Raw genomic sequence first — 27,551 nt, 5'->3', positions numbered from 1 at the left:
TTTATTTACAGTCTGCCTTTCTTGCAGAGACTCAAGGTTGGTTATAGAATTAATGGAAAATGTAATCAAGAAAAACACTTTACAACATACCCTAGAACAATTCAACAGCTGTGACATTTCACCGATTTTAAATCACAAAATAGGTCATCTAAATAGGTCCCAACATACAATTACTAGTATAAAACTTGATAACATGAAGGTGCACAGATGACTAACTGGATTCTTACCTGATCTCCAGATCCATCTTCAGGTGACAAAATATCTTCTTCAGGCTGAGAGGAAGTATTCTTGATGAAAACCAAGGATGTTGTAGTGGAACTGGTAGCATCCAGACTGTGAATTGTTGGTACAATATCATTGGCAGGTCCTTCTATATCACTGCTACTTACTTCATGGTAAACATTGTGGTAGACTTCAGGCTCAAGAATACCAACAGTACTAGAAGCATATGAAGTCGTGATTCTCAGTGTGGAAGTATGATGAGTCACTGGTACTCTTGCTGTTACAACTGCTGAGCTTGTTGTAGCTTGCTCAGTGAACATATCCACTTCCTCTTCTACACTCACCACTGGCTTATCAGTCACCAGATCATTCACAAGGAGCACATGCATATTTGTTGGGGATACAGGTATTCTTTGATAGTCTTCTGAAGGTGTTTCTGTTCCTTGGGCTTCAGGTTCATGATCTTCCACATCAGGAGCTGCTGAAGGACTTGATGATGTGTTTATGCTTCCTTGCAGTGGAATATCCCAGGCAACCACAGATGGCAGAGAACCTAAAACATCAAGATTTATTTTAGCCAAATTGGGAGCCCATCACAAAGTTTATAAAGTCAAGACTCAGCCATGGGAACAGAATTTTTGTAGGAAACACTCCAGAGCTCAATTCCCCAACTCCAGAGCAAAGCAATTACTTATCTGTGTTACAAGAAGTGAGGTTTTGCCAAGTAAAGCTCAGACTTCAGCTATGAATACATAGGAAAGCTTTATTGATATGTTACAGGTGCAGGCCATTGCCCAAAGTGAAAGTGATAGGCAAAAACATAGTTAAGTAATTCCAAAAAGTGCAAGCTTTCTCCCCCCCACCCCAGACTGTCAAAGGTCTAACTTTTTACAGCACAGTTCACAAAGAACTTGGTCTCTTATCTCTTGAGAAATGGAAGTTATTCTCAGCCTCCATGTCCAGATGGTACAAGGGAGGCCCCCACATTCCCAAGCAGTCAGTAACACCTCCACTGGAGGGAGACCCAATAACCTTCATAAAACCAACATGGAGGCATAACGTTCAATGCATCAAGATAATGATGTGGGGGGAAAAACATGGCAGGAGACAGAACATGGATCCTGACACAAGAATTCATTTCCCCCTCTTTAAAATTAATACACAAACCCAGTATTTCATCTAGATTTAGAGTTTTAGGAATCTGATGTGCAAAGACCCACTTGCTGAACTATCCTTTCTGTAAAGTGAAGAGATCTTCTATCTTTACTTTGAAAGTTCTGAACATGATGTTAACATGAATTAGGTAAGTTTTCTTTTTAAAAAATCAACCTAGCTAACAACAGCATGGGATCTAAATAATCGCAATCACAGCTCTGCTTTCCCTGCCACCTCTTTACTCTCTTTTGCAGCCCCAAGCATTATCTGCCACACCCTGAAAGCTGCTCCTGGATGTTGGGGGAATACTATGGACTGCAGCTGGAGTGCAAAACTCAAAATCGGGTCCTTTTTGAGAGACTGGAAGTGTCCTCCATTTTCAGAAGAGCACCTCAAGGATCCAACCCTCTATGTACAGACCTTTTAAAAGGAGGTGAATGACACTTGGAACATAACTCCTCTTTATGCCCAAGCAGATCAGGATTTATAAAACACACACGAATTCCAGGCACCCACTTTATACCTAGCAGAGCATTTCTTGCCTTCTAATTCTTAGCCCATCCTGACCTGGATAGCCCAGCCTAGCCTGATCTTATCAAGTCTCAGAAGCTAAGCAGGGTCAGCCCTGGCTAGTATTTGGATGGGAGACCTCCAAAGAATACCAGGGTCACAACATAGAGGCAGGCAATGGCAAACTATCTCTGAATGTTTCCCCATGGGATCACCATGTCAGCTGTGACTTGATGGCACTTTCCACCACCATATTAATCTTATGAAAGGGGACAATGCAGACTGAACAAGCTATGTAGCACTGTTCTTAATTAACAGAATGGCCAGAAAGAAAGAATGTTTATCACAACTAGTCAGACCCATATTGAGCTATACATACCTGCCCCAGAACCAGAGAAAGAGTCATCATCATCACCTGATGAGTCAAGATCTTCGGGGGGGAAATTGAAGTCTGTGGTTTGCTGTAAAATAGAAAGCAGTGAAAATTTTAAGAACTTATTCAGGCAACAGTTTTCTGCAAAGGGCATCTTGCTAACGAAGTGACACCCAAATCTAGGCACGTTATTGAATTCTGGTAAAACGTCCATCATTGTGCCATGTGAGACAGAGACATTGTGCACGCTGGTGCATTCTGCTCAGACATACTGCACTCATAGACTTCCTTATCAGTGAGAGCTGGGTCACCCCTGATCCTCCAACAGAGCAAAGCGTCCAAGCCACGATACTTCCCTTTGCCCCATCAATGTGTACAAAAAGCTCTCTTGTATGTGGAACTCTCAGAGGCTAACAGCCAAGAGAGCTCAGTTTGGCCTGAGCTTGTCAGGGGTTGGGAGCTAAGCCATGGTCAGTACTTGGATGGGAGATCAACAAGGATGACTGGAAATGGAAAACTTTCTCAGCTCATCTCTTGCCTTGAACGCCACACAGTGGGGGCCTCATGAGCCTGTCATGACTCAATGGCACATTCTTGTTCTTCATTAGAGACTAACTATGCCCCCACCTGCCATAGAAAAGGCTGGTACTGAAAACCATCATGAGCTTCATTATACTAGAATATAACAGAATATAAAAATGGTCCAGCTTTTGAACAGCCAGATTACAATAAATATTGTGTTCACTCTGCCTACAGAACCAACCAGTGTTTCCTATAAGCTCACATTTTTGTCTTAGCTCAAGAAAGATGGCCCCAGAGCAAACTCATTTATGCAGTAGCCAAATCTCTTGCTCACAACTTTAATACCAGTAATTCACAAAGTAGAATTTTTGCTCACAAGACTCCACAGCTTAGAGGGAGCATTGAAGCCAACTTAATTTGTAGAACTACAAGAGGATTCATAAGATTGGATCCAGCAATCTATCAAGGGAAAGCACTGCTGGTCATGGATTTTCCCCTCCCCTAGTAGCCAAATCTTAGCACCAGAACCAACTTTCCCATGTTAAAAATGGCTATGGGGGTGCAGGGATGGGAAAGTTGAGGCAGTCCATGATCCTCATGTGAGCAAATTGGCAGATCCAGCCTACAGCAAACATTTTTACATAACAAAATATCTAAACTCAGAATAATTCAAGATGGTCTGGAATTAGCAGTAGACAAGTAGACAAGCAGTAGACAAGTGCACTACTGCTTTGTTCTACTGCTTCAGACCAACATGGCTGCCTACTGGGATCTATTCACTGAGGAGTTCAGTTCCATCACTGAAGAAACTGAACTAGCCTTTAAAGGGAAGCAATGAAGGGGATAAAACTGACAACACCAGAGAACTAGACAACACAGAGAAATAGCCATGTGAACACAATGCTGCATTGGGCTGCTGCCATTTCTGTAGGTTATATGCACTCTTCCATATGGTTGGTCTTATGAAGGATTGTAGTGGCTTCATTCACACAGCCAACTTACAACACTCTGCAGCCCTTTCTTACTGTTGGTGTACATGTATGAAACACAAAAATACACTACCCAAGTTACCAAAGACCCCATCAAGTACATGCTAAACAGCATCCCTAGCATGACAAAAACCAAACTCACACAAACCACATAATTAAAATGGCCTGATAATGCCACATCCTAGTGCCATGAATGAGAAGGACGCTATTTTCTACCAGTGGATGAAGAAAAGATCATTTACATTGGTCTAATCTGATAGGATACTGGTCTACCTCTACAAATGCTCACACATACTTGGGCTTTCACCACAAAAAAACAAGTTATGGATCACTGCTTTGAAAATTGAGGGTGACATCACTTTCCCCAGAAGGCACTAAGCTTTTGAATCCAAAAGGCAGAAGGCAACATCAGGGGAAAGTCATGGCTTCTATGCCCTGTTTTTGGCCCTCCAGAGGAACCAGCTGGCCACTGTGTGAGACAGGATGCTGGACTAGATGGACCACTGGTCTGATCATTAATAACTCTTCTTATGCTCTCATGACCATACAGAAAACAGCTTCAGCATAGACCTACGCCAGGGGTTCCCAACATGATGCCTGTGAGTGTCATGATGCCCACCAATAGCTTTTCTGGTGTCCACCAACTGATTTTAGAAAGTGGGCAGAACCAGGTAGGCTATTGCCAGGTAGGGCTTCTGGTTGGCTGTGCAGACAAAAAAGCATCCTATTCAGCAGAATGCCTACCTGAAACATTGAGAAGTTACTATTAAAGTGATCTATAACTTCAATGCCTGATATTTTGTAGTTGGCTCTGCCTTAGGCAACAGCCATTTTGTCGTTGGCTCCACCTGCTATGGTGGCCATTCTGCGGTTGCACCAGAAGGTGCCCACAAAACCGGTTGGAGACCCCTGTCCTAAGATGTTCAGGAAATGCCTCCTAGCAAGCTTTGCATAACAAGTCCTTAAGATCTAAAATGGCTTCCAACCAATTGCTAGTTGAAAGAATTTACAGCAGACCCTTGCAGTTATATCCAGGACTTTTTTCCTTCTTTCTTTCTTTTGTAGCAGGGACTCCTTTGCATATTAGGCTACACACCCCTGATGTAGCCATTCCTCCAAGAGTTTACAGGGCTCTTAGTACAGGGCCTACTGTAAGCTCCAGGAGGGTTGGCTACATCAAGGGTGTGTGGCCTAATATGCAAGGGAATTCCTGCTACAAAAAAAAAGCTCCGGTTATACCAACCATGCAGTATGGATTCTACTCAGAATTTTTTCTTGTAGAACGGGTGGCCAACGGTAGCTCTGCAGATGTTTTTTGCCTACAACTCTCATCAGCCCCAGCCAGCATGGCCGATGGCTGGGGCTGATGGGAGTTGTAGGCAAAAAACATCTGCAGAACTACCATTGGCCACCCCTGTTGTAGAAGCTTGTTCTATGCTGCTAAGCAGTTAGCTAAATAGACAGGTTTTAATATAGGATGTAGCTAGATGGGAGGCAGAAAAGTAGAAAAGTATAGGCTTATGAACTAGCCAGAAGTGCTTGTTATTTTGCATCCCCCAGACAATTTTGACTATACATGCATGAGAAGGTAACATTACGAGTTCTAAGGTTGCACGTCAGAGGCTGATGTAAGTGAAATATTCCTCCACACAATCAGAAAAGTGGCCAATTTTCAAACCAACAACTTGATTTCCAGCCCTCAGCTGTTTTACAGAGATCTTTAGTACTCCATTACAATCCCCTTTTGTCCACTGTCACCCAGACAGTTGAACTATGTACTGCTCACAAAAGGAGCACAAGTAAATTATCTGCCACCTGCAGGGAATAAGAAGCAGGAACCCTTATAAAAAATGCAGAAACAAGAACTGATCTCAGGTTTGGTTTCCATAACCACCAACAGACTGAAGCACTGGCAGCTCAATGCATTTTTTGCATTGCCGGGGGGGGGGGGTTGGGGGGGAAGAGGTTGCCACCTTGGAGATAACCCATCTTCCATTTTTGCTGACCTGGCTTTCTTTAACAGCAACAATGTAAGCTGCATAGGCTCCAGAACTCTTGGGAGATCTCCTCCCCATGTCAAAGTTCAGATACCCTTTTAGTAGCCCTGATAAGAGAAAGCCAGAAATGGGGGTCAAGCTCTAAGAAGAAACACTTCAAGAGTTCAGGAACTGGCATATGCAGGTTATTTTAAAAAAGTCTGAGAAGGAAGGAAGAATGACAGTTTCTTCTAGCTGGGGATGAGGGATGAAGCAGAAGATTAAGCCCCTGAATTTGCTCATTTTAGAACAAAACAATTAGGGAATACCATTTGCTGTTAGAGATTATGGCAGCCAGCACTATATTACTTCTAGAAGTTGGAGTTAGGGACTAGACCTATACACAAAAATCAGTGTCTCTTTAAAATAATCTTATCTTGCAACAAGTATTGTAGCATACAAAAGTGAATACCAACTATTTTTGAACTCCATTTCTTCTCCAAGTGATCTTCTTGGACATTTGGCAAGATCCAACAATACCTCAATTTAGGCGAACACTGATATCTAGCATGCTGATAGCAGCAAAAACTCTTAATTGCATCAAAATGGAAATCACCTCAAGTTCCAACAATCTCCAGCTGGTTATTCAAGGTCTGGGACATTCTCATACTAGAAAAAATAACAGATCATATCCAACATTCAAATTCAGACAATGATATTTTGAAATTCACAGAGAAATGGTTTCCTTTTATTGAGTTCATTACAGCAGATGATATTCAACCACACAAACGAGAATATCTTGATCTTCTCTATTTATAAGTTTTTAATATTTTTCTTCAGTTTTGTTTTTTTTCCCTTTTACTAGTACTTTTTATTTCTCTTTTTCTACCTTCCTTTTCTTTTACTATGTTAGTCGTGGATCACACTTAATCATAATTATTCAATAGTAATTTTTGGAATAATCGGTAATAGTTTGCATAAAAATTATTTAGGCAGTTAAGAATTCTTAGCAATGCTTACTTAATAGTTTAATGATAACATGGGTTCAATTAGACTGATTGTATTTTGATGCAGGAATTATTGCCTTAACTTTAATCTTGTTTTCATCTTGATCTCTCTCCTTGGATAGAAAATGGTCTACATATCTAGACACATCTATATAACTTAAAATTCTTACTAGATATTTCATTGTATGTATGTATGTATGTATTTACACTTGTTTACAATCTGATTCCATTAAAAAAATAGCTATATAAAATAGGGGAGGGGGGGAATGGCAAAACTTCATTGAAGAACTTCAGTTGTAGAGTTTTGCATTCTAGTTACTCCAAAGGCAAATGCCTAATGAGCTGTAAGATTTTGTACACTTCTCAGCTGTAGCCAATTATTGTGCTTCAAGCAGATTTTCAGCTGCTTATATAAATCCCCAGACCTTAGTTCAGGTTGCTTATAAAGCAGTAGCAGACCTCCAAGTAAAAAGGAAAGATCTATTGCCAGATGGGGCTCAGAAGAAACCAGTGTCTAGACCAATTTTAGTCCACCCTGACCTGCATGCTGATGATTCTACCCCTTACAGTAGTTACTGGAGAAGAAAGTTGGGACAATAAATATTTTACTATGGTTATATTTCCTTCCCCCAGTATGGCAGAGTGAACAGAATGTCAGACTAGGATCTGGGAGACCCAGCACTGAGAATCCCCACTTTGCCATGGGAACTTGAAGGGTGACCTCCGGCCAATCACACTCAGCCTCACTGTCTCACAAGGTTGTTGCTATAAGGATAAAATGGAGAGGAAAAACGATGTAAGCTGTTTTGGGTCCCCATTAGGGAGAAGAGCAGGGTACAAATGAAATAAATATAGACATCTGCCTTGAACATACATAGAAAAGCAGTATCAAATTATTTCACAAAAAGTTTGCATATGATCACATAAAATTAGGGTTGCCAAATCCAATTCAAGAAATATCTGGGGACTTTGGGGGTGGAGCCAGGAGACTTTGGGGGTGGAGCCAGGAGACATTGGGGGCGGAGCCAGGAACAAGGGTGTGACAAGCAGAATTGAACTCCAAGGGAGTTCTGGCCATCACATTTAAAGGGACAGCATACCTTTAAAAATGTCATTTCCAAGCTCCGGGGTGGTGCACAGCCCCTTGCTCCGCGGGTGGCAGCACCACTTTTTCTCCTTGGCACAGCTGCTCTGACTGCAAGGGGTGGAGCCGGTGACGTTACAAGGAAGTTGCTAGGCGGCCCGTAGGCATCGTTCTGGTTCTGCGGCTTGGTTTATAACGCGCCTGGTGTCCGCCACAGTCTCAGCTGATGCCCGCCCGCCCCTTCCTCATCACCTTCGGCCGGAGAAGAGGCACCTGAGGGGTGCACGAAGGGGAAGAGGCGAAGACAGGGGGGGGGGCACTCGGGTGTCACAGCAACCCAACGCTCGCCACCTCTTGCGCTCTTATTTGCAAAGCAAACACGATGCCCCCAAGACTCGCTCCGACCCGGCCACAGCCGGCCGCAGAGAGAGAGCTCAACCTTTCATTAGCACGCAAAGCAGCATGGGACTTGTAGTCTTCTGTGACATCCAGCAGACGAAGAACACTTTTAGTGAACTACAAGTCCCATAAACTGCAGAGAGAGCAGTCAAACGGGAGTCTGAAGAATACTTTTTAAGGGCCCGCCGGGAGTGAAAGGGGGAAGGGGCAGGACACGCGCGCTTCTCTCCCTCCCTCCGGGGACAGCTGGCGCTCCACCAGCAGGGCACGGAAGAGCCCCCAGCCAGCTGGGCTGAGGCCGGAAGGGAAGCTGCGCGGCCACCACCAAGTGCTCCGAGAAGGAGCGCCCAGCTCCAGCCCACCCCACCAGCGCGGCGCAAGACCTCGGTCAGCAGAAAACCCAGCCAGAGGCCCGCTCGCACTCGGCTCGGCTCGTCTTGTCTTGGGCAGATGGGAAGGGCCGCCATCCCCCCCCCCCCCCGCTTTCCAGATTTCTGGGGAGCGGGGGGAGGAGCCTCCAAACCAGGGGGCCCCCGCCCAGGCGGGGGATTTGGGAAGGCTACATAAAATAGCCAGTAGTGTAGTGCTTCACTTTATACTACCTGCTAAGGTTGCCAACCTTCGGGCGGTGGTTGGAGATATCTTTGGATTACAATTGATCTCCAGGCAACAGAAATCAGTTTCTCTGGAGAAAATGGCTGGTTTGGAGAGCAGACTCTATGGCATTATACCCTTCCCAAACCACACCTTTATCAGGCTTCATCCCCAAAATCTCCAGGTATTTCCCATCTGTACATGGTAACCCTACTACCAGTGTAGGATTGTATCATGACTGAACTTTTTCCAGTTTAAAAAAAAATCCTGTTTTTTTTTCCAGTTTTAAAAACAGTTAGTTCAAAATTCTCTAACACCAGCCCCCAATCCTGCATACTGGCCACAAGACGCGCCCTCCCCCTAGGTTTTTGCACCTTTAGTTTGAAATGCTACCAGCCAAACAGTTTTGTGTCCTCAAGAGGTGTGTGAACATCTCACTGACTGCTGATATGACAGCATCTCACTGACTGCTGTTGAGTACCTTGTGACCCCCCACCCATGGAAAACCCAGGAAGTTTCTTTAGAAAGGTCTGCTTTGGTTCTTTTAAAAAAATATATCCTATAGGATTTTCCTAGTCCATGTTCTGTTTTTAGGACAGAACAAAACTTGCTAACATTCCAGGGTGGGAGAAGTAAGTTTCATATATTATAACAGGGAATTTTAAAGAAATGTTTTAGTAGCTTGGAATTTTCTCATCACTCAGAAGTAGCTCATTAAAGAGAAGACTCGTGACCCCTGAACCAGACCAATAAGCCATCATCTCGATTTGTACAGTGGCACCTGTGGCTAGCCTAACGTAAATCATGCCATCCAAGGCAACCCATCCAAACTGCCTTGTATGGAAAAGTAAGCAGATGGGAAACGCTTCAGTAGCTACACCACCAATATAATTTGTCAAGCATGAGCAGGTAAATAAAGGAAACCAGAGATTCAGCCCTGTGTTAAAAGTACACAGGCGACTTGTCAAGGCCACTTTTAAATGCTTCAAATGAAAAGCAGGATTAGGCTGGACTCCAACAGGAAGCTTCTCACTATCACTGTTACCACTTATTGCTTCCCTGTAACTGCTACACCTGCCTCCCACACCTCAGACATTTTGGCATGCACCTGATCAGACAGCAGGGGATGTCCTTGGGAAAGAAAGGCTAGGTAAGACTTTCCATGCTGAGTCACTGCTCCCCAGTCTCAGACACAACAAAGGTAGAAACTGGACACTCTTCAGGGATGCCCATCTGCAGACAGGAAACTCCGGTATTAGATGCCCGATCATGTTGTCCAGACAGTGAGCATCCCTTGCAGCCAAGGGCTTTGCCATGACAGGGTGTTTTCCCTTTTCCATCAGAAGGTTTAATCCCACCACTCAGCCAGCCGCAATACATCACCAGCAAGGAAGACGGTCAACATAAGGTTTTTCATTCAAGGCTAGAGAAATAGTTAGGAGCTGGAAGAGCATTTGAAGTTATTCCTAACAATCCCATAAACCACAGCACTCGTGCACAAAAACATTTTGTCCTATAAAACAGACTGATGTCCTTTGCACAGTTTCATTGCTGGGGGAGATGGGAGACACATTTTTGGGAAAGGTCTCCTTTGCAGACAACAGCTTCTTGCGCTTCTGGACTGGATAAAATGGGTAAGCAAGATTTATGAGATGCAAAGAGCAAGCAAGATTTATGAGATGCAGCAGGTTTCTGCCTTTATGAACTTCCATATTCAGTGGATGCACAGCCCATGTGACTGCTCCTTCTTCCCCATCCCTCCTTGGTCTCTCTACCTTTGAACTTCAAAACAATGGGGTGTGTTTTAAATTGACCAGCTGCAAATAAAAGCAGTGTTCATAATGCAGTTTGTACAGTCAGCAGTGTCACTAATGAGCACTGGCCAATTTACCACCTCCCAGTTGCCTATACAATCCTTTTTAAAAATAGCTGGATGGTTTATTTTTAAAAATTATTATTCAAGTGTTTATGCTGACTGAACAAGTACCTACTAATCCATGAGTTAATTTCTAATTGTACAACCACTTCAAGTAGTTTGTCAGACAGAGTTGTCTTGAAGGAGGCTGCTAAAGCACTGATTCAAAGCAATATGACTACTACATTATGCATTATGACAAGTTTGCAATAACAAAAAGAGGATAACTATGTTAGTATGTTGCAGCAGAAATAGGAGTCTAGTGGCCGTATTATTTCCCACAAGCAAAGCTGGTAACTGGGGCTACTTTGAGCAAAGAAGGCAGTACCACAGGCGACACTCAGAAATACAAGGAAGTTATATAGAAACAGCACAGGTAAAAATGTAATTTCCTTTTGCAGATTTCCATCAGAGTAAACAGAGGGCTTGAATTGAAGGAACATGGTCCACTGTATGCCATTCCCTGAAAGTTGTGGCATCTGAGTACCTTTATTTCTATAAGCCGCTTTTTAGACAATTCAACAGAAGTCTTGACTCAAACTTTTGTCTAACAATCTTCAAAAGGAAGAATTTATTACATCTATATTCTCCCAGATCTCCATTCTTCTACTGAGCAGGAGTTCTTGATACGCCATCTGTCAACACCTTTCCTGATGCCCGCCAAGTATTTTGAGAAGTGGGTGAGGTGGGGGCAGTGAAGCGTTTGCCCAGCAGTGTTTCTGATTGGCAGTGCTGATTTTCGAAACTGCTCTGGCAGCAGCTACCATAACAACACAAGGATCTTCACTATGTAACTGAAAATAAGCTGTGTATATACAGAAAGTAAATAACACTATAAACAGTATGTCCACTTTAAAAGGCATCCTATTAATGGGACCTCTGCCTGAAATGTTGAAGTTTCTCTTAGATTTATGCATAACCTCACACCAACAACTGTGGCTGGCTTTCCTTCCTGCAGCAGCCTTTGGGGGTGGGGGCGGAGGGGAGGTTGTACCCACCTCACTGTCAGAATTCCAAAAGGTGTCAACGGGTTCAAAAAGTCTGGGGGACCCCTACAGCTTATTCCATAACATACAAACTAGGACAGCTACAGTTCCATCCAGTTAACTGAGAACAATTGTCTTAAAAATTCACAACTGAGCTTAGAGTTCTCTCACACTGCTTGTGAAATCATAACAAGCACAGAACTAGACACAACATATTAGCATGTCAAACTGAGTGAGGCCCTGCCTACACATGCAGCAGAGAATGAAGTATTGAAAGTGCTATGGGGGGAAATAATCCATTTTGAATACTTGATTGTGTTTTTAAAAGGTTCAGCACACAACACACTGCAAGTATCAAATTAGCACAGTAGATAGGATTCCTTGCCATGACAGCTTACTCACAAGGAATCCTTCTCTCCCCTCCAGAAACAACAACCCAAATGTCTGCCCTACCATTTCAAACTGCAGAACAAGCTCAGGCTTCAAATTACTTTAATATTGGGAGGGGGGGGGACAGAGTCCTGCTTCCATAAGATCCTCCCACCAGAGCTGGATTAACAAGTAGGCCAAGTAGGCACTAGCCTATGCTCTTTGCCCGACTTGCCTGGTGCAGCGGCTGCTGGTGGTGTCACCAAATTTGCCTCTCCCCAGTACCTTAGTAAAAGGGGCTTTTAAGAAAGTGCCTGCAGGCTGCAGCAGGGGGTGTGGGTGGGGGGACTCGGATTCTGAGATAATTTGTGAGGAGGCCCCCAAGACTGACTGCCTAGGGACCTCCACAGGGATTAATCCGGCACTGCATCCCACCCACCCAGCTACTGTTCATCCCACAGCAACTAAACAATCCAAGGTTCTTCTGCTCCCAACTTTCTGACACGTTAAAAAAAATGTTAACTCAGAACTATGACATCATTGCCTCTTTCATTTTGTAACCGACACGCCAGTTTCATTGTGCCCCAGGATCAAACCAGTTCATAAGTGCTCTATAATTATCCTCAGAGACCTGAGGGCAGATGGTCAACTTGAAACTAATTATGGAAATGAGATGTCCAGCTAGCCAGACTCTTCAGGAGAGGACTACATAATATTTTATGAACACAATTCATCTGCAGCCCTTCTGCCATTTTGTAAAATAGGCCAGCATATTTGCTATATTACAGGGGTTGAGGAGGGAAGGGCTGAAATGCAAAAGTCAAGTGAATGGACCAAGACAGATCAGCAAGTTCATGGCCCAGCTGAATTCTTAGCTAAGGAATTCCCACATCACAGGCTATGATCCAAAGGCATGAAGCCATCTTTTCCCCTGTAGCTGGGAAAGTACGGTAAATAGCAAGCATTATATCCCTAGAGCTCATCTATATTTGTCTTAGGCCTGCAAACAAAATTTACAGCCAGTCTTGGAGCTTCTGTCTCATCCCAGATCACATATAGCCATCAGTTCTCTCACATGGGCACAGGAAAAGGGCTCAGGCAGGTCTGCCTATGACTTGGTACAACATGTCATTCTTTACTCTCCAAGAGGTTATCAACCCTGAACTGTGAAGGTTATCCACTGACACCACTGATCTGCATACCCTGCTAAAAAGATAAGCCAGCTGAATGACATTGACCAGTCTGAGCTTGGCACAGAGGCCAGTGCGTAGGCAGAGGACCTTCTGCTGACGGTCTCCATGAGCAACCCTCAAGGCTTATACAGAAATCCTGAGGCAATTAAAATTTATAAGGTGTCACCCTCAACACAGGACAAAAATAGGTCTAGGCAACTTGTTCAGACTGCAACGAAGTTGGCACCTGGAGCTGTATACAGGCTAGAAGTGAACTCTCCATTCACAATTCATTTCAGATACAAATGCTGATTAACTGGTGGCCTCTTTGCTTCAGCCCCATATTTGAAAGGAGCCAACACTGATATACATTACACAGCTAGTGTGTAAGGATTACCAAGGTCATATGAAGCAGGGACAAAAAAATCTATTGTCCATCCCTGAACCAAAAAAGGCTAAGGTTGTGTTTGACCCGAGCTAGGGCCTTCTCAGTAGCAGCACCAGAACTGTGGAATGCTCTCCCAGAGGCCATAAGGGCCCTGAGGGATCTTTCTACTTTCCACAGGGCCTGTAAGACCGAATTGTTTCGACAGGCCTTTGATATTTAACCGAGAGAGAGCTGCCACCTGACATCATATAGAGTACTTGGTGATCACCGTCTGAAAAGAAGAACCCGCCTATATTGTACATCGTAGCGATACAGCACCATGAAATGGTTTTTTTTAAAAAAATTAAAATTGTAATTATGTTTTATTGGTTTTTAACTTGTGAAAATGAGTGTTGCGAGCCGCCCTGAGTCCGCTTGCGGAGAGGGCGGGATAGAAATTTAAAGTAATAAATAAATATAAATATCAGGGCAGGAGCAATACAACCAACAAAATCAATTAGTAAAGCTATACTATGCTGACCTAACAAATGGAGGCCTGAGCGTTTGTAAATTCACACAGAGAGAAGCCGGTGTACCATAGCTGTTCAAGCAGACGATTCTGGAAGACCCAAGTTCAAGATAATGGTATAGAGGTTAAGAGTGGTGGACTCAAATCTGGAGAGTTGGGTTTGATTCCTTTCTACATGAAGCCTGCTGGGTGAACTTGTGTCAGTCACAGCTCTCTCAGCCCCACACACCTCACATAGTGTCCCACCTATCTTGCATGGTACCTCTCATGGTGCCTGCTGTGGGGAGAGGAAGGGAAGGTGATTTTAAGCCACTCTGACTCCCTTAGAGTAGAGAAGGGGAAGGTCCCCTGTGCAAGCACCAGTCGTTTCTGACTCTGGAGTGACGTTGTTTTCATGGCAGACTTTTTATGGGGTAGTTTGCCAATGCCTTCCCCAGTCATCTACACTTTCCCCCCAGCAAGCTGGGTACTCATTTTACTGACCTCAGAAGGATGGAAGGCTGAGTCAACCTCGAGCCGGCTACCTGAAAACCCAGCTTCTACTGGGGATCGAACTCAGGTCATGAGCAGAGCTTAGGACTGCAGTACTGCAGCTTTAACACTCTGCGCCACAGGGTAGAGAAAAGGGGTATAAAACCTACTCTTCTTCAAATCTTTCCTCTTTCATGTAACTTGTCAAGTGATCTTGGGCTTGCTACACTCATATGCCTTACCTTCTTCTGAAGGTAATTGAAAGGATAAAATGGGCAAGAGCCAACAAACACACTGCCCTGAGCTTCCAGGAAAAAGAGCATATACTAAGAAGTATACTGCAGATCGGAGAAGTGAGGAGCTGCTGAATTCCTTTACAGAGATGCTTTGCATGTCACATTTAGCCTACTCTTCCCGGACATGTTATTCTTTGTATACAGGAAAGTCTGTGTTTTGCATATCTTCCGTGCCTTCCCACCCCAATGATATATTTTATTAGTTTAACCACCCGGTTTGACTGCATTGACTGATCCTTGCTTAGCCCATATCAAGCGGTTCCCTCAACAACTGCGACAATTTGAGCCATGTTCCTGGAAGAACTGCTATGCTTTCATTTGAATTTACAGATAAGTTTGCAACATAGTGGAACTTCTCAGCTTGTACAGTTTTCCATATGAAAAATTTTCTATTATCCCACCTCTCTCCCACACTGAAATGTGGTTGAAATCAGCATGTTTATCAGCAAGATAGATTTAGGTTGTCAGATGTAACCAAGGTCATGTTTGTTATCAGGTCTTTTAAATTTTGGCTCTGTTTTTATGAGCAGTGTACTTATTCCAAGATATAGGGAACCCTCATACTCTGAGCTGCCTCCAATCTCCAATAATAGTAGGAAAAAGCTTATTTTAGGCATACCAAATACTGCTCAAACTAAGACCCTTGCATGGGCAAAGTGTGATTTTAGAAGAATATGAAAGTGTAATTACAGCAGCATTACTAAGTCTGCTACCCAAACGTCTGAAGACATAATACAAACTTAACGCAACCTAAAATACCTTGCAAACTCAACAAAGGAGAAGCTACTCCTTTGCATGCATCCAGAATGCAGAAAAGTTTCTAAATTACCATCTTTCTTTTGTGTGTGTGTGTGTGTGTGTTAAGTTGGCTACCTGTGATATCATGAGAAGGTAAAACTAATTTTATGAGGCCAGCTATGAAGAAGTCCACATAAGCATCATTTTGCAGAGGATCCCTTTGAGACGTATACTTCAAATGGTACTCCCTCAGCAAGCAAACAGTCTTCAAGATAACAAAGTTTGAGTCCAGTGTTACCTTTAAGACCACCAAACTTTAATTCTGAGTATCAGATTTTGTGTGCATGCACACTTCATCAGACACATCAAAACAGACTTGAGGAAAACTTTTGATGTGTCAGATGAAGTGTGCATGCACATGAAAGCTTATGCCCAGAATTAAACTTTGTTGCCACTGGACTCAAACTTTGTTCAGCTGCTTCAGACCAACACAGCTACCCACCTGAATCTAGTTTCTTTCTCCATTTCCAGTAATGATCTCATAATTCTAGCCATATTGCACTCTGAATTTTTCTAACTTAAAGGGCAAAAGAATTGATAAAACTACTAAACTCAGTGCAGAAAGGAAATTCAGTCTGAGCTATGATTTTTAAATGCCGTACTTTTGCTAGATATTCACTCATCCAAATAGAAGCAGACATTTTAGTTTCCACACTCTATACTGTCACCATACTTTTTGGTTTTTTGTATCATGTACTATTTTGGCACCAAGGAACAAAGCAGCCACTACAAATTAGCTATTTAACTGTATGTTGTTTCAAACGGGCATTCTTTGGTGCCTGTTCAAAGATATAGTGTTACAGGAGCACAGCTCCAAATTTCCATTTCTTCTAACTGGAACAGTTGGCAGCTCAGTGAGAGACACAAAACATGGCAGCTCCACTGATCCAAAACCATTTTTGCAGCCAAGCCCTACAGCCATGCTTAACATACATTCAAATGCTGCATTTTGCCTGAAACATGGCACAGGTATTTGAGACAAAGCTCAGGGGTATGTGAAATGGCTGTTCTCATTTCTCCTTGGCCAGGGAGAGAGGGTGGTACTGGGGGAGGGTATGCCCACCAGGCACCTCTTAATATGTGGGGCCCCTCAGGGAGCAATCCTTTCCCCACTGTTATTTAACATTTATATGCACCTCCTCACCCAGCTGGCGTGGAGTTTTAGACTTGGTGCCATCAGTACGCGGATGACACCCACCTGTATCTGCTACTGGACAGCCACCCAGACCCTGCCCTACAAAATCTGGCTATGGGCTTTAAGGCGATGGTGGGATGGCTAAAGAAGAGCAGGCTGAGACCAAGTCCAACAAAGATGAAGGCTCAGGCTTCCCCCTCTTGACAGGATGCCATTAATACCAGCAGTCTGTCAGGAGTTTGGGTGTGACTCTGGATCCCTCCTTGACTATGGAGGCCCAGGTCATGAATACTGCCACACTGGTGTTTTTTTATCTGGGCTACCTCCAATCTCCAATAATAGTAGCCCAAGCCCAAACACAGCAATTAACCCCCTTTTTTGTCATGCCCAGACCTAGCCAGGTTCTAATATTCTAATATTGACTTTTAAGGCCTTGAGAGGTCAGGGCTCCACGTACCTTCAGGACTATCTCCTCCATTATGTCCCCAGGAGATTACTTCAATCAGCTGATAATAATTTGCTGGTGATCCCTAGTGCCAAAGATGTCTGGATATCCTCAACCAGGGCCAGGGCTTTCTCAGTCCTGGCCCCAACCTGGTAGCTCTCTCTGCTGAATACCATCAGGGCCCTGCAGGATCTAATGCAGTTCTGCAGGGCCTGTAAGGCAGAGATGTCCTGCTGGGCTTTTGATTGAGGACTGCTATGGTGTCACCAGGGCTTTTGTTGTTGCTTTTGTAGAAAAAGCCCAGCAGGAATTCATTTGCATATTAGGCCACACACCCTGACATCACCATTGTTTCTCAGAGCTTTTTTGTAGAAAAAGCCCAACAGGAACTCATTTGCATTATTAGGCCACACATACCCCGATGCAGAGCCAGCTGGAATTGCATTCCTGTGTGTTCCTGCTCAAAAAAAGCCCTGGGTGTAACTATGCCTGGCACCCCCCCCCCACCTCATTTTCTCCATGTTTCATCTGTTTTCCTCCTGCTGCCCTGCCCATGAGGCGGCAGCACAGTACGGGAATAAGATTTACTGGGACACCATCTTGGATTTTAGGTATTTTTATTTCATGTTTAACTGTATATTTGAATTGTTGTATGATTTTAGCTACTGCTTTATCATTGATGCACGTTGCCCAGAGCCTTGTCTTTACAGAGATCGGACAATTCATAAATTGAATAAATAAAACAGAGATGCTTTTATGTCATTGTACAAATGCATTTGTTAAAAATGGCAGTTACTCACAGGGGACTAAGATTCAAGATGGAAAGCTGTATGTTTTTTAAACTAACAAGCTTGATGAGACATTCTTCTGTGCCTGCCTCTGTAATATTCATGGGTAATGGGAGAGGTGGTGCTTTTGACGTCAGATCATTCATCTGCCCCCAAGCCAGAATTGATGGGGAGATCATGCTGCAAGGGACATGTGCTGCCTGCCTAAAAGCAGCAGCAAGGAGTATCCTGTACCTTTATGAGCAGCTGCCACATTGCCTTGTGGGGGTGGGAACCACACAAGATAACTTGACAGGAGCTGGAGAGCCTTGAGAACTACAGCACGTAAAGGATGTCCATTAGCACAACACGAGGTCACAAAAAGCATTACAAGCCACAAATCTAAACACAAATGCATGCTGCAGAAAATTTACACAAAGAGGCCTTCACATTTAAAGCTTCTAACAAAGCATTACTGCAAAGTACAGGCCTCACACTGACCTATTCTTTCCTAGTGGATTCATTAATGGCCACTCTGCCATTATCCAAGAGGATCCTAGATATGCACAGAAAATGCTTAGCCATCAAGTCTGAACAGGTCTTAGAAGAACAAGTACTGCTTGCTAGCTCGTGTTTTTAAGATCATCCAGTATCACCTTGGGCTTTATACCATGCCAAACAAGATCAGCTGAGCTCACACAATGCTTCACAATTCCAACTGTGGGCGTCTTGCAGCCTAGAGCGTGGAGTCGTGTTTTTTGCTATTAGTGGGGGGGAAATGAGTGTATCAGTTTGATCAGTACACTTGCATAAACAGTTGACAAGCCATTTCAGTCAAAGTTTAAGACAGATGCTCCAACTGTAAGGGTTTCCCAACACTCTCCCTAGAGAAGTCAAACTAGTTTTAAGGGCTGATGTTATTTTCCCCCACTGGAAGTATTCCATTTAACTACAGAAAGAGATACTCCATACAACTTACTACTAACATTGTAAGCATGGGTGTCCCATTTCCCTCTCCTCTACATTGTGAATATTTATATCTAAGTGGGCTTTGCTTATGCAATAAGACTGTCACACAAACACAAGACAAATACTACAGGCTAAGTCTATCATGGGCTTACTGTGTCTTACCTTCCTATAATCTTCAGGCAACATACATTTTTCTTTACGAGTACCATGCCTTCAAGGCATTAACAAATCACATGTGCCTGTTGGTAGAGATTTAGTCCTCTGCACATCAAAGAGCCACTCCTTAGCACTCTGCCATTCTACATAATCAGACAAACAACCAGTACATCCCTATTTGATTACAACCATTTTCTGACCATTATAGCTAACTAGAATACATTATGATAAATTCAGCTGGATAACCATGTTGGTCTGAAGAAACAGAACAAAGTCTGAGTCCAGTGGTACCTTTAAGACAAAAAATAATAATTCTGGGTATAAGCTTTCATGTGCATGCACACTTTGGGTATCTGAAGAAGTGTGCATGCACACAAAAGTTTATATCCAGAATTAAACTTTGTTGGTCTTAAAAATACCACTGGACTCAAACTTTAGGATACAGTGTGTTGGACAACTCCTAATACCCCAAATTCCTTTACCAGGTTGAATGGGTTGAATCAGGGCTTTTTTTGTAGCAAAAGCCCAGCAGGAACTCATCTGCATATTAGGCCACACTTCCTGACTCCAAGCCAGCCGGAACAGCGCTCCTCTGCGTTCCTGCTCAAAAAAAGTCCTGGATTGAGTGGATTGATTACTTTTGATTGGATATTGTTTTAAGCTGGCCTCCCTCTCTTACATCTCCCTTCACTAGCCACCCTTTTGTTGTTTGCAGATTTGACTATATAGATGAACAGATGAAAGCTTATGCTGGGGTCTTTAAGGAGCTGGTGGACCTCTTGTTTATTTCATGCAAGACAAAGCTCAGCGCTCAGTTCCAGTCGTTCAAGAACATGGGGGTAAAGCTCCTCACCACATTGAGAAACACTGAAGTCAATTAATCTTAGGCAGCCCCAAGGTAACAAAAAGTGCCAGCTCATGCCAAAACTTCCCAGAAGAAGGCAGAACAGGGCAACGTATCTTCCTTGTTAGACTGGTAAGTCTGTATTCATATGCCAACATGACAATAATGTGCTTATGCTATTTTCTTAGCTGGATGACAGCAAGTAGAATCTTGTGCAATGTACTTTTCTGATCTGGATAAACACCTTCAAGGGTAATCGTCATTGGGAATGAGCATCCATCTAGCATACCCGAGGCAACCAGGCACCCTGAACAAGATCTGCACTTTCAGGACTGCACTGCTAGCCCAACAAACAGGGCACAACAGCTGGCACATGCAACTGGCATTACCAAAACACACAGCTTAACCAGATGGGTGACCAAACCTCATAATTGTATTTCCACCTACCCAAGTTACTTAGGACCACCCAACAGGGCAAGACTTGAATCTAAGACCACTTTTATTTAACCTTAATACTCTTTATCTTCTACACCACAGTGGCCCTCAACCACTTGAGCACAACAGTTTAATAATCCAAGCATGTTTCTAAGTATACTAATACTACAGTCCTTCACATGCAAATATAGTAACTCCTATTCTGCATCACTAAACCTCAATTGTGTCAAACACATAATACTCCCTAAACAACTGCTTTCCCAATTAAGTTAAGGAGGTCCAATCCCTTCTCTAATTAACTGTTGACAAAGCCAAGCTCTATCTAACGCGTGGGAAATTAAATATCTGAGCTTGTTTCACAGAAGAGATAATACAGTCATGTTTCTCAGTCTGATTTCAAACTATTCAATATTGTGAAAATTATAGAAATGTTTTGCCAGGGGCTTTGGAATGCAGCATTAAGACCCTCGTTCCATAATCACTAATATGTTGTGACTGAAAGTTCTGCAAAACTCTTACAAAAACAAATGATGTGTGTGCAGAGTTCACAACTGTTTTTAGGAAAATTAGTAAACTGGAATGTTCAGAATATGTAGTGAAGGAATAACTTGGAAAGTCACCAACAATACAGAAATGGTGAACAGCTCAGTTGACAAGAGGCTTTTAAAAGAAATAGTTGCCAGGATGTTACTGAGTTTTTCTCTTAAGAATCTCATGGGCTAAAAACTTAAGGTAGTTTCTTTTAATAGTTAATAATAATAAATTTATTCTTATATCCCGCCCTCCCCCACCAAAGCCCTGGCCTGGATGGCCCACACTAGCCCATCAGATCTTGGCAGCTAAGCAGGGCTGACCCTGGCTTCCAATGGGAGACCTCCAAGGAATACCAGGGTCATGACACAGACGCAGGCAGTGGCAAACCACCCCTGAACATCTCTTGCCTTGAAAAACCTATGGGTTCACCATAAATCAGCTGTGACAATGGCAAAAAAATTCAGATCCACACAGATTCAGAGATGCTTAGTATTATTCTGAGACTGGTTTCATCCATTGGACTGAGACTCTTGGGTCCTATTTTGTGGGTGCAAAACTCAAGTGCACTGAGTAAATTCTTCAATAATTCTGCAGACAGTAGTCACAAATGCAGACCTTTAAAGCAGTTTGCTTTTTCAGTAAGCATCTGACATACTATCTTTGCTGATTTGCTTTGGAAGTAGACTCATACAGGTTATACTTTGTATCTAAGGAAAAAGAGTTTGAACAATAGACCAAACTTGGCTCCAGAATACAAACTCTCAGAACTTAAGGAATGGTGTGCCAAGCTTTTATCTGGAATCACTTTTCCCAGTTGGTACCCATCACATAACAGACAGGGTGATGCACCTTTATACAGCTCATATTGACTTGATAACTGCATTGAGGGTCAAATAGAGTGAGAAGTCACCTTTGACCTGGCTGAGTGTTGAAACCAATGTTGTTGGCAATGTGTGTAGCCAAAGAGCTACATGTTGGCAGAAATGCAGCTTGGACCAAGTTGTTTCAGATGTCAGATTTTTCTTCCACTGAAACAGCTGTTAACTTTCCAGTTTGGTGTAGTGGTTAAGTGTGTGGACTCTTATCTGGGAGAACTGGGTTTGATTCCCCTCTCCTCCACTAGCACCTGCTGTAATGGCCTTGGGTCAGCCATAGCTATCTCAGAGCTGTCCATTAAAGGGCAGCTTCTGTGAAAGCTCTCTTAGCCCCACCCACCTCACAGGGTGTCTGTTGTGGGGAAAGAAGATAAAGGAGATTGTAAGCCACTCTGAGTCTCTGATTCAGAGAGAAGGGCGGGGTATGAATCTGAAATTCTTCTTCTTTTACAAAACTCAGGATCAGTGGCAGGACTGTATCAAGTCAGCAGGAGGGAATGGATGTAATGTTTGAATATTTTCCCTTGCCCCAGATTCCCAGCATTAGCATACAACGGAGAACTCTCCTGGTGTGTAGTCTAAGATAGTACTGATCAGACAAATGCCATGAGAGCGACTGGCCATGCAGTTTCACTTTTTGAATGTTCTAGTTATCCTTGTGGCCTATTTTAAGTGCCTTGTTACAGACAGGAACTGCTATAAATAAGATAATAGCTGGATTTTACAGCACCGACTATTATGAGATTCAAGTCAGCTACACCAACTTTGAGACTAGTTAACCCAAGACATGACGTTTTGGAATACACTGTTACCATAGAGACCTCTCCTAGCTTAGCAGAGGTGAGACTGTACCACAGGAAACTTTAATATTTTGCCCAGATTTTAAGTTTCTACTTTGGTCTGTAATACGCCATCCTGTAAAGCAGTTTCACATAATACACAGCCTTATTAGAGCTGCATGAACTCATCTTTCACGTTTAAGAGTGTGGAAAAGTATCTTACATGCCCAACTGTCTATTGGTCATCACCATTATAGTGAAAACATTACAAGCCCTAAAATATCGATGAAAAACTTAGGCGGGGATAAGTCAAGATAGGAAGAGACAGTTAAGTTCACCAGCAACAACTACAAGAGCAATCCTAAGCAGAACTCAGCTCCCATTTGACTGAATGGCTCTTACTCCCAAAGAAGCATTTTCAAAACTGCAGCTAAACTCTGGAAACCTAGTGAATATAATTACCACCAGAAGAGCTCAAAACCTTGTTATTCCACCACAGAGATGAAAATGCCCATACATGAAACCTGAGGAACAAGTTCACAGCAAAACATACATTTATTACACACCACACAGAAATCCTAAAGCAGGTAAGCTTCAGAGCAGGTCACAGTGACTTACTTTCAAGTAAGCATGCTTATAAGCATAGTACACAAATGCCAGCTAGATTTTAAAAAAATGGTTGCTGAAGAGATGACGCCTCTGGCATTCAGTGTACTCCTAAGACAGAAGCTTGCATATAAAAACAATGCAAGAAATAGAGGAAGAACCAGTTGGAGCATTATCTTGCACTCTGTAAACGTGGCATGTCTGTTGCTCAACACACAGAAGGAAGCCAGGCAGTCCTTGGGAATTGTACTGGCTACTTTCTACATCATTAAAAGTCACCCACATCTGCATTTACAGAGGCAAGAAATTGACAAGCATTTCCCCAGAATCTTTCTACGAGCAGCATTACAACCCAGAGGTCTCTGAAACCTTTGCATTGTTGGGATATTTTAAGTGAGTCATGCTGAGTAATTTACTCTGCATCTCACTCACACAAGCGATCAATGGTCCTCAATACAGTATCCACCAGTGTGCTCAATGGTGCTCCCCTGCTACTCCCCCAAAGCAAAAGGTTGACCTCGGCATGCTTTGTCTGGAAGAAGTGCTTCAGAAGAGCCCAACAGGTGCCAGCAGGGAGTGTTCCTCCGGAAACAGCTACCTTCATCATAAGGGGATGCTTGGCTTAAAACCTCCTAACATTTCCTGGCCCAATGTTTTGAATTGTGACCAGCCTCTGCAGCAGCCATTTTGTTGTGACACCCATTGCCTGGTCTCAACATTCCAGAAGTGCCCACAGGCTGAACAAGACTAGAGATCCCTATAACAGATTAGCTTGCACCATGGTCACAAGAAATATAATCTGAAAGCAATTAAACTGACACCAGCAAGCCTTAGAGCCAGCTGATGTATATACATCCATCACATGAATACCTGCATGTGTGAATGATCCAGCACCAGATAAACTAACAGGGAGAACTGCCTGTCACATCACCTCCAGCACAATGATGTGTTGAAGCCAGCTTGTACATTCAACCTGAAAGTTTTATCAGTGCCTGCACAAGTGACAAGAAATGACATGAATTAAACCCTTGAAGAAATGCGGTTCAGATGATTGTGCATGAGCATAGAAATGCAGCTGTTGCATTGGTCCTGAACACGTAACTTTTAGATTTTACAGCTTAGATCTCAACCTCTGGAAAAATGTGTGCTCTGGCATTTATTCTAACAGGCTACTACATGAGAGCTCCCAAATGCATGGCTTTCCACAATCAAGCTAAAAGACGATGGGAGTGGCAGTTACGAGATCCAGAATGGTTTAATTCGGTGGCGACATCTGCTGGTTGCAGTCAAGAAAAAAATCCCTCTTAACAACAAAGTTCATGGTCAAGAACCTATCAGGAAAGCAGTAAAACAGAGCCAAGGTCAGGCCTTCTGTTCCCTAGGCACAAAGGACAAGGCAGTCCTGCCAAACAGCCCCACCAAACAGCCCAATGAGAACTGAGCATACTCAGAGGCCTTGGAATATTGAGGTAACAGCCTCCACCAAGGAGAGGGAATTGACCTTGAAATGTTTGGACATTGGGCTTTCCCCCAAATAATTTTGTCCTACATGCCCCAACCATGATTCCCTGCACACCCTCAGCTTATAAAAGAGATACTGCAGCCAAACTTTGGCAGCCATTTTTCTTTCAGAAGTGTACAGCCATTGGGTTTGATTCCCCACTCCTCCACTTGCACCTGCTAGCATGGCCTTGGGTCAGCCATAGCTCTGGCAGAGATTGTCCTTGAAAGGGCAGCTTCTGTGAGAGCCCTCTCCAGCCCCACCCACCTCACAGGGTGTCTGTTGTGGGGGAGGAAGGTAAAGGAGATCGTGAGCCGCTCTGAGACTCTTCGGAGTGGAGGGCGAGATATAAATCCAATATCATCAGTTTTTATCACATACTAAAAGTTGTGACGTGAAAAAAGGGGAGAGGGAGAGAGAGTCTAAATTCCTTGGAGTACATAAGTATCTCATGACTGTGCTTGCCAAAACTCAAGGCACTAGTTCTGATGTTCAGTGCTGAAGCCCTAAGCAGCCCTGCCCATGAGACTTACTCCCAAGTCAACATGCCTAGACAGCCTGAACATCTTCCAATATACCATACTGAGGGAAGCCATGTCAGCGATCGGCAAGCTACAAGTATTATGCAGGCAGAAGGGAGGAGAAGTGCTTGAATCCAGATTTCATGCTCTGATCCCAACCACCAGAAAAGAAAACCAAAGACTCTTAAAGCATATACAGGATTTTTTCATCTGTTGAGAGGCACCAATGCAGAAAGCTGTGGGCTTAACAAGCATCTATGCCCTCTCTTGATGATACACTGAGGGGAGCAAGTTAATCATTATATCTAATTGGGAGGGCATTAAGAAAGCGAGTGCTCTTGAGAAGTTTCCTGTCTGCATTCTAGTCTTTTAAAGCGTCAGTTTTACAAGCTGGTATCTGAACTATTTGATTAAACAAGAGTAAGAGGGAAACAATCCAAATCAAATGCACAGGACACATAATTCTTGCTTGAGCAAAGAGGGAGATCTCTTTAAAGACGTACTAGTATTCCAAGTTTAAGCACTGAGGAGTCCTATTCTATTTAGTATTTGGAGCCTATACAGAAGAAAAAGCCTAAATTCTGCTTTAAGGATCTCTGTATTTGGTAAATGGCCTGTCCAGAAAGATAAACATACTATCCTCTCCTGCTTTGATTTCCAAAGGTACAGAATTATTGCATATAAGGAACTACAGAACTGGGGAATGAAACCAGTAACACCTGCATTTAGATCACTGGAAAGTGCTCTTTGGTGTCATCCTTGAGCCATCATGAGAAGGCACTACAGGGATTAACAGCTACTGAGGCTCTGCTCTCTCGGTCAACCCACTTTCCCAGCACTTCATGCCATCAACCATATCCGAACAACTTTGATCTTTGTAAAGCAGCCTCCTTGGCGAAGCTATCCCAAAGCGAGTCATTTACATGACTCATCTGCAGATATCACACTGCTTCCTATTAGGTGGAAAGGCAGCCTTTCACACATGGCGTTGGATTGCCCTGCTCCAACACCATGCTCACAAACACACAGAGGGCATAAACTCCCACCGGGAAGAAAATGTCTTCCACGGAGAAGTTCTATTATTTGGGAAATAGCGCTCACTGGTCTTCAAGCCATCCTACTTTGGCCAAGCTCTTTTAAAGAATCACGCTGGGAAAGGCAAAAAGGGAGGGGGAGTCACGGTTAAGGAGCAAAAAACTCGACCAGTTTCGGGAGCGCTCTGATCCCGCGTTCACCTTTCTGCAAGAGTTCAAACCCGGAGAGGGAAAGGACGCACCACCTCACAGAACAAGGCAAACATCCGGCTAGCTTCCCAGAGGTGGAGGAGAGAGGAGGGAGCTGAGCGCCAGGGAAAAAGGCTTTGAGGTTGAAGGGAGAGAAATTCCAGTCAGGTTATGAAAGTCAACGGTCTGGTTTGAATTAAGCCTTCAGGGGCAGCCTCGGCAGGATTACGCGCGCGACACACACAGTCGACACAATAGGTCATTGAGACCCCCCCTCCACGGGGGCGCTTAAGCCTCGAGACCTCGGGAAAACCCTCAGGAAGGGAGGGGCGCAGCAGCTCTCGGCGAAGCGCAGTCCCGGTGGGGAGCAAGCAAGGGGAAGAAAAGCGCCTTCACGTGCACTCTGCCCTCCGCTCCAGCTGGAACCGCTTTGCAGACGGCGAGGAGAAGGGACGGGACCGGCTGGCTCTCTCTTCTCCTGTCGCCCCCTCCAGTTCCATGGAGGAGGGGGGGTGCTACTAGCGGGACTTGGGAAACTTCCATGTCAGCCCAACTGCTGGAAGGCGAGGCAAGGAAGGCAGCCGGAGCTGGCGGGTCTGCTTCTCGGGAAGAACAGGCGATCCCTTTGCAGCCACGTGTAGCTAAGGAAGCAAGAGGGGGCCACCGGAGCAGCACCGGTTTCATCAGTACGCCCCCCACCCCACCCCGCAATACACAGACCCCCTTCGCTACTTACCGCCAAGACTGCCTGGACCCCGAAGACCAAAGCACACAGCAGCACCCGAGCGCGGATCAGCTTTGCCATTTTGTAGCTACTCGCTTCTCAAACCCAGCAGCAGACGAGTCTTTTTCCCCCCCTGTTCGCCTCCGAATCACGTCACGGCTGGTGGAAGATAAAAGGGGAAACCCAGGACAGAGCTCGAGCGCCGCGCGCCTTCTAATATAAATCCAACGCTACAACCTTCACCTAGCCCGCACGCCCCGCCCCGCCAGGCCGCCGCCACGCCCCCGGCCCCTTCCCCTCCCC

At 44.0% G+C, this 27,551-nt stretch overlaps 1 protein-coding gene across 1 annotated transcript in view; it reads right to left on the bottom strand.

Moving 5' to 3' along the window:
* The window catches only part of SDC1 (syndecan 1), a 31,716-nt gene extending 4,209 nt beyond the window's left edge, over nucleotides 1–27,507 (bottom strand). The window contains exons 1-3 of the mRNA XM_060233526.1: nucleotides 27,261–27,507; nucleotides 2,267–2,348; nucleotides 228–775 (exon numbers count right to left, since the gene is read on the bottom strand). Of these exons, the coding sequence (XP_060089509.1) occupies nucleotides 228–775; nucleotides 2,267–2,348; nucleotides 27,261–27,329 (699 nt within the window). The 5' untranslated portion in view covers nucleotides 27,330–27,507. The remainder of the gene's footprint in view (nucleotides 1–227; nucleotides 776–2,266; nucleotides 2,349–27,260) is intronic.
* Nucleotides 27,508–27,551: the final 44 nt, after the last annotated feature.

Source organism: Heteronotia binoei, chromosome 1, assembly GCF_032191835.1.
Source record: "Heteronotia binoei isolate CCM8104 ecotype False Entrance Well chromosome 1, APGP_CSIRO_Hbin_v1, whole genome shotgun sequence".
NCBI classification, from domain to species: Eukaryota; Metazoa; Chordata; class Lepidosauria; order Squamata; family Gekkonidae; genus Heteronotia; species Heteronotia binoei.
Note: the sequence above shows the minus strand (reverse complement) of the source record. Positions and strands in the feature narration are given on the sequence as shown.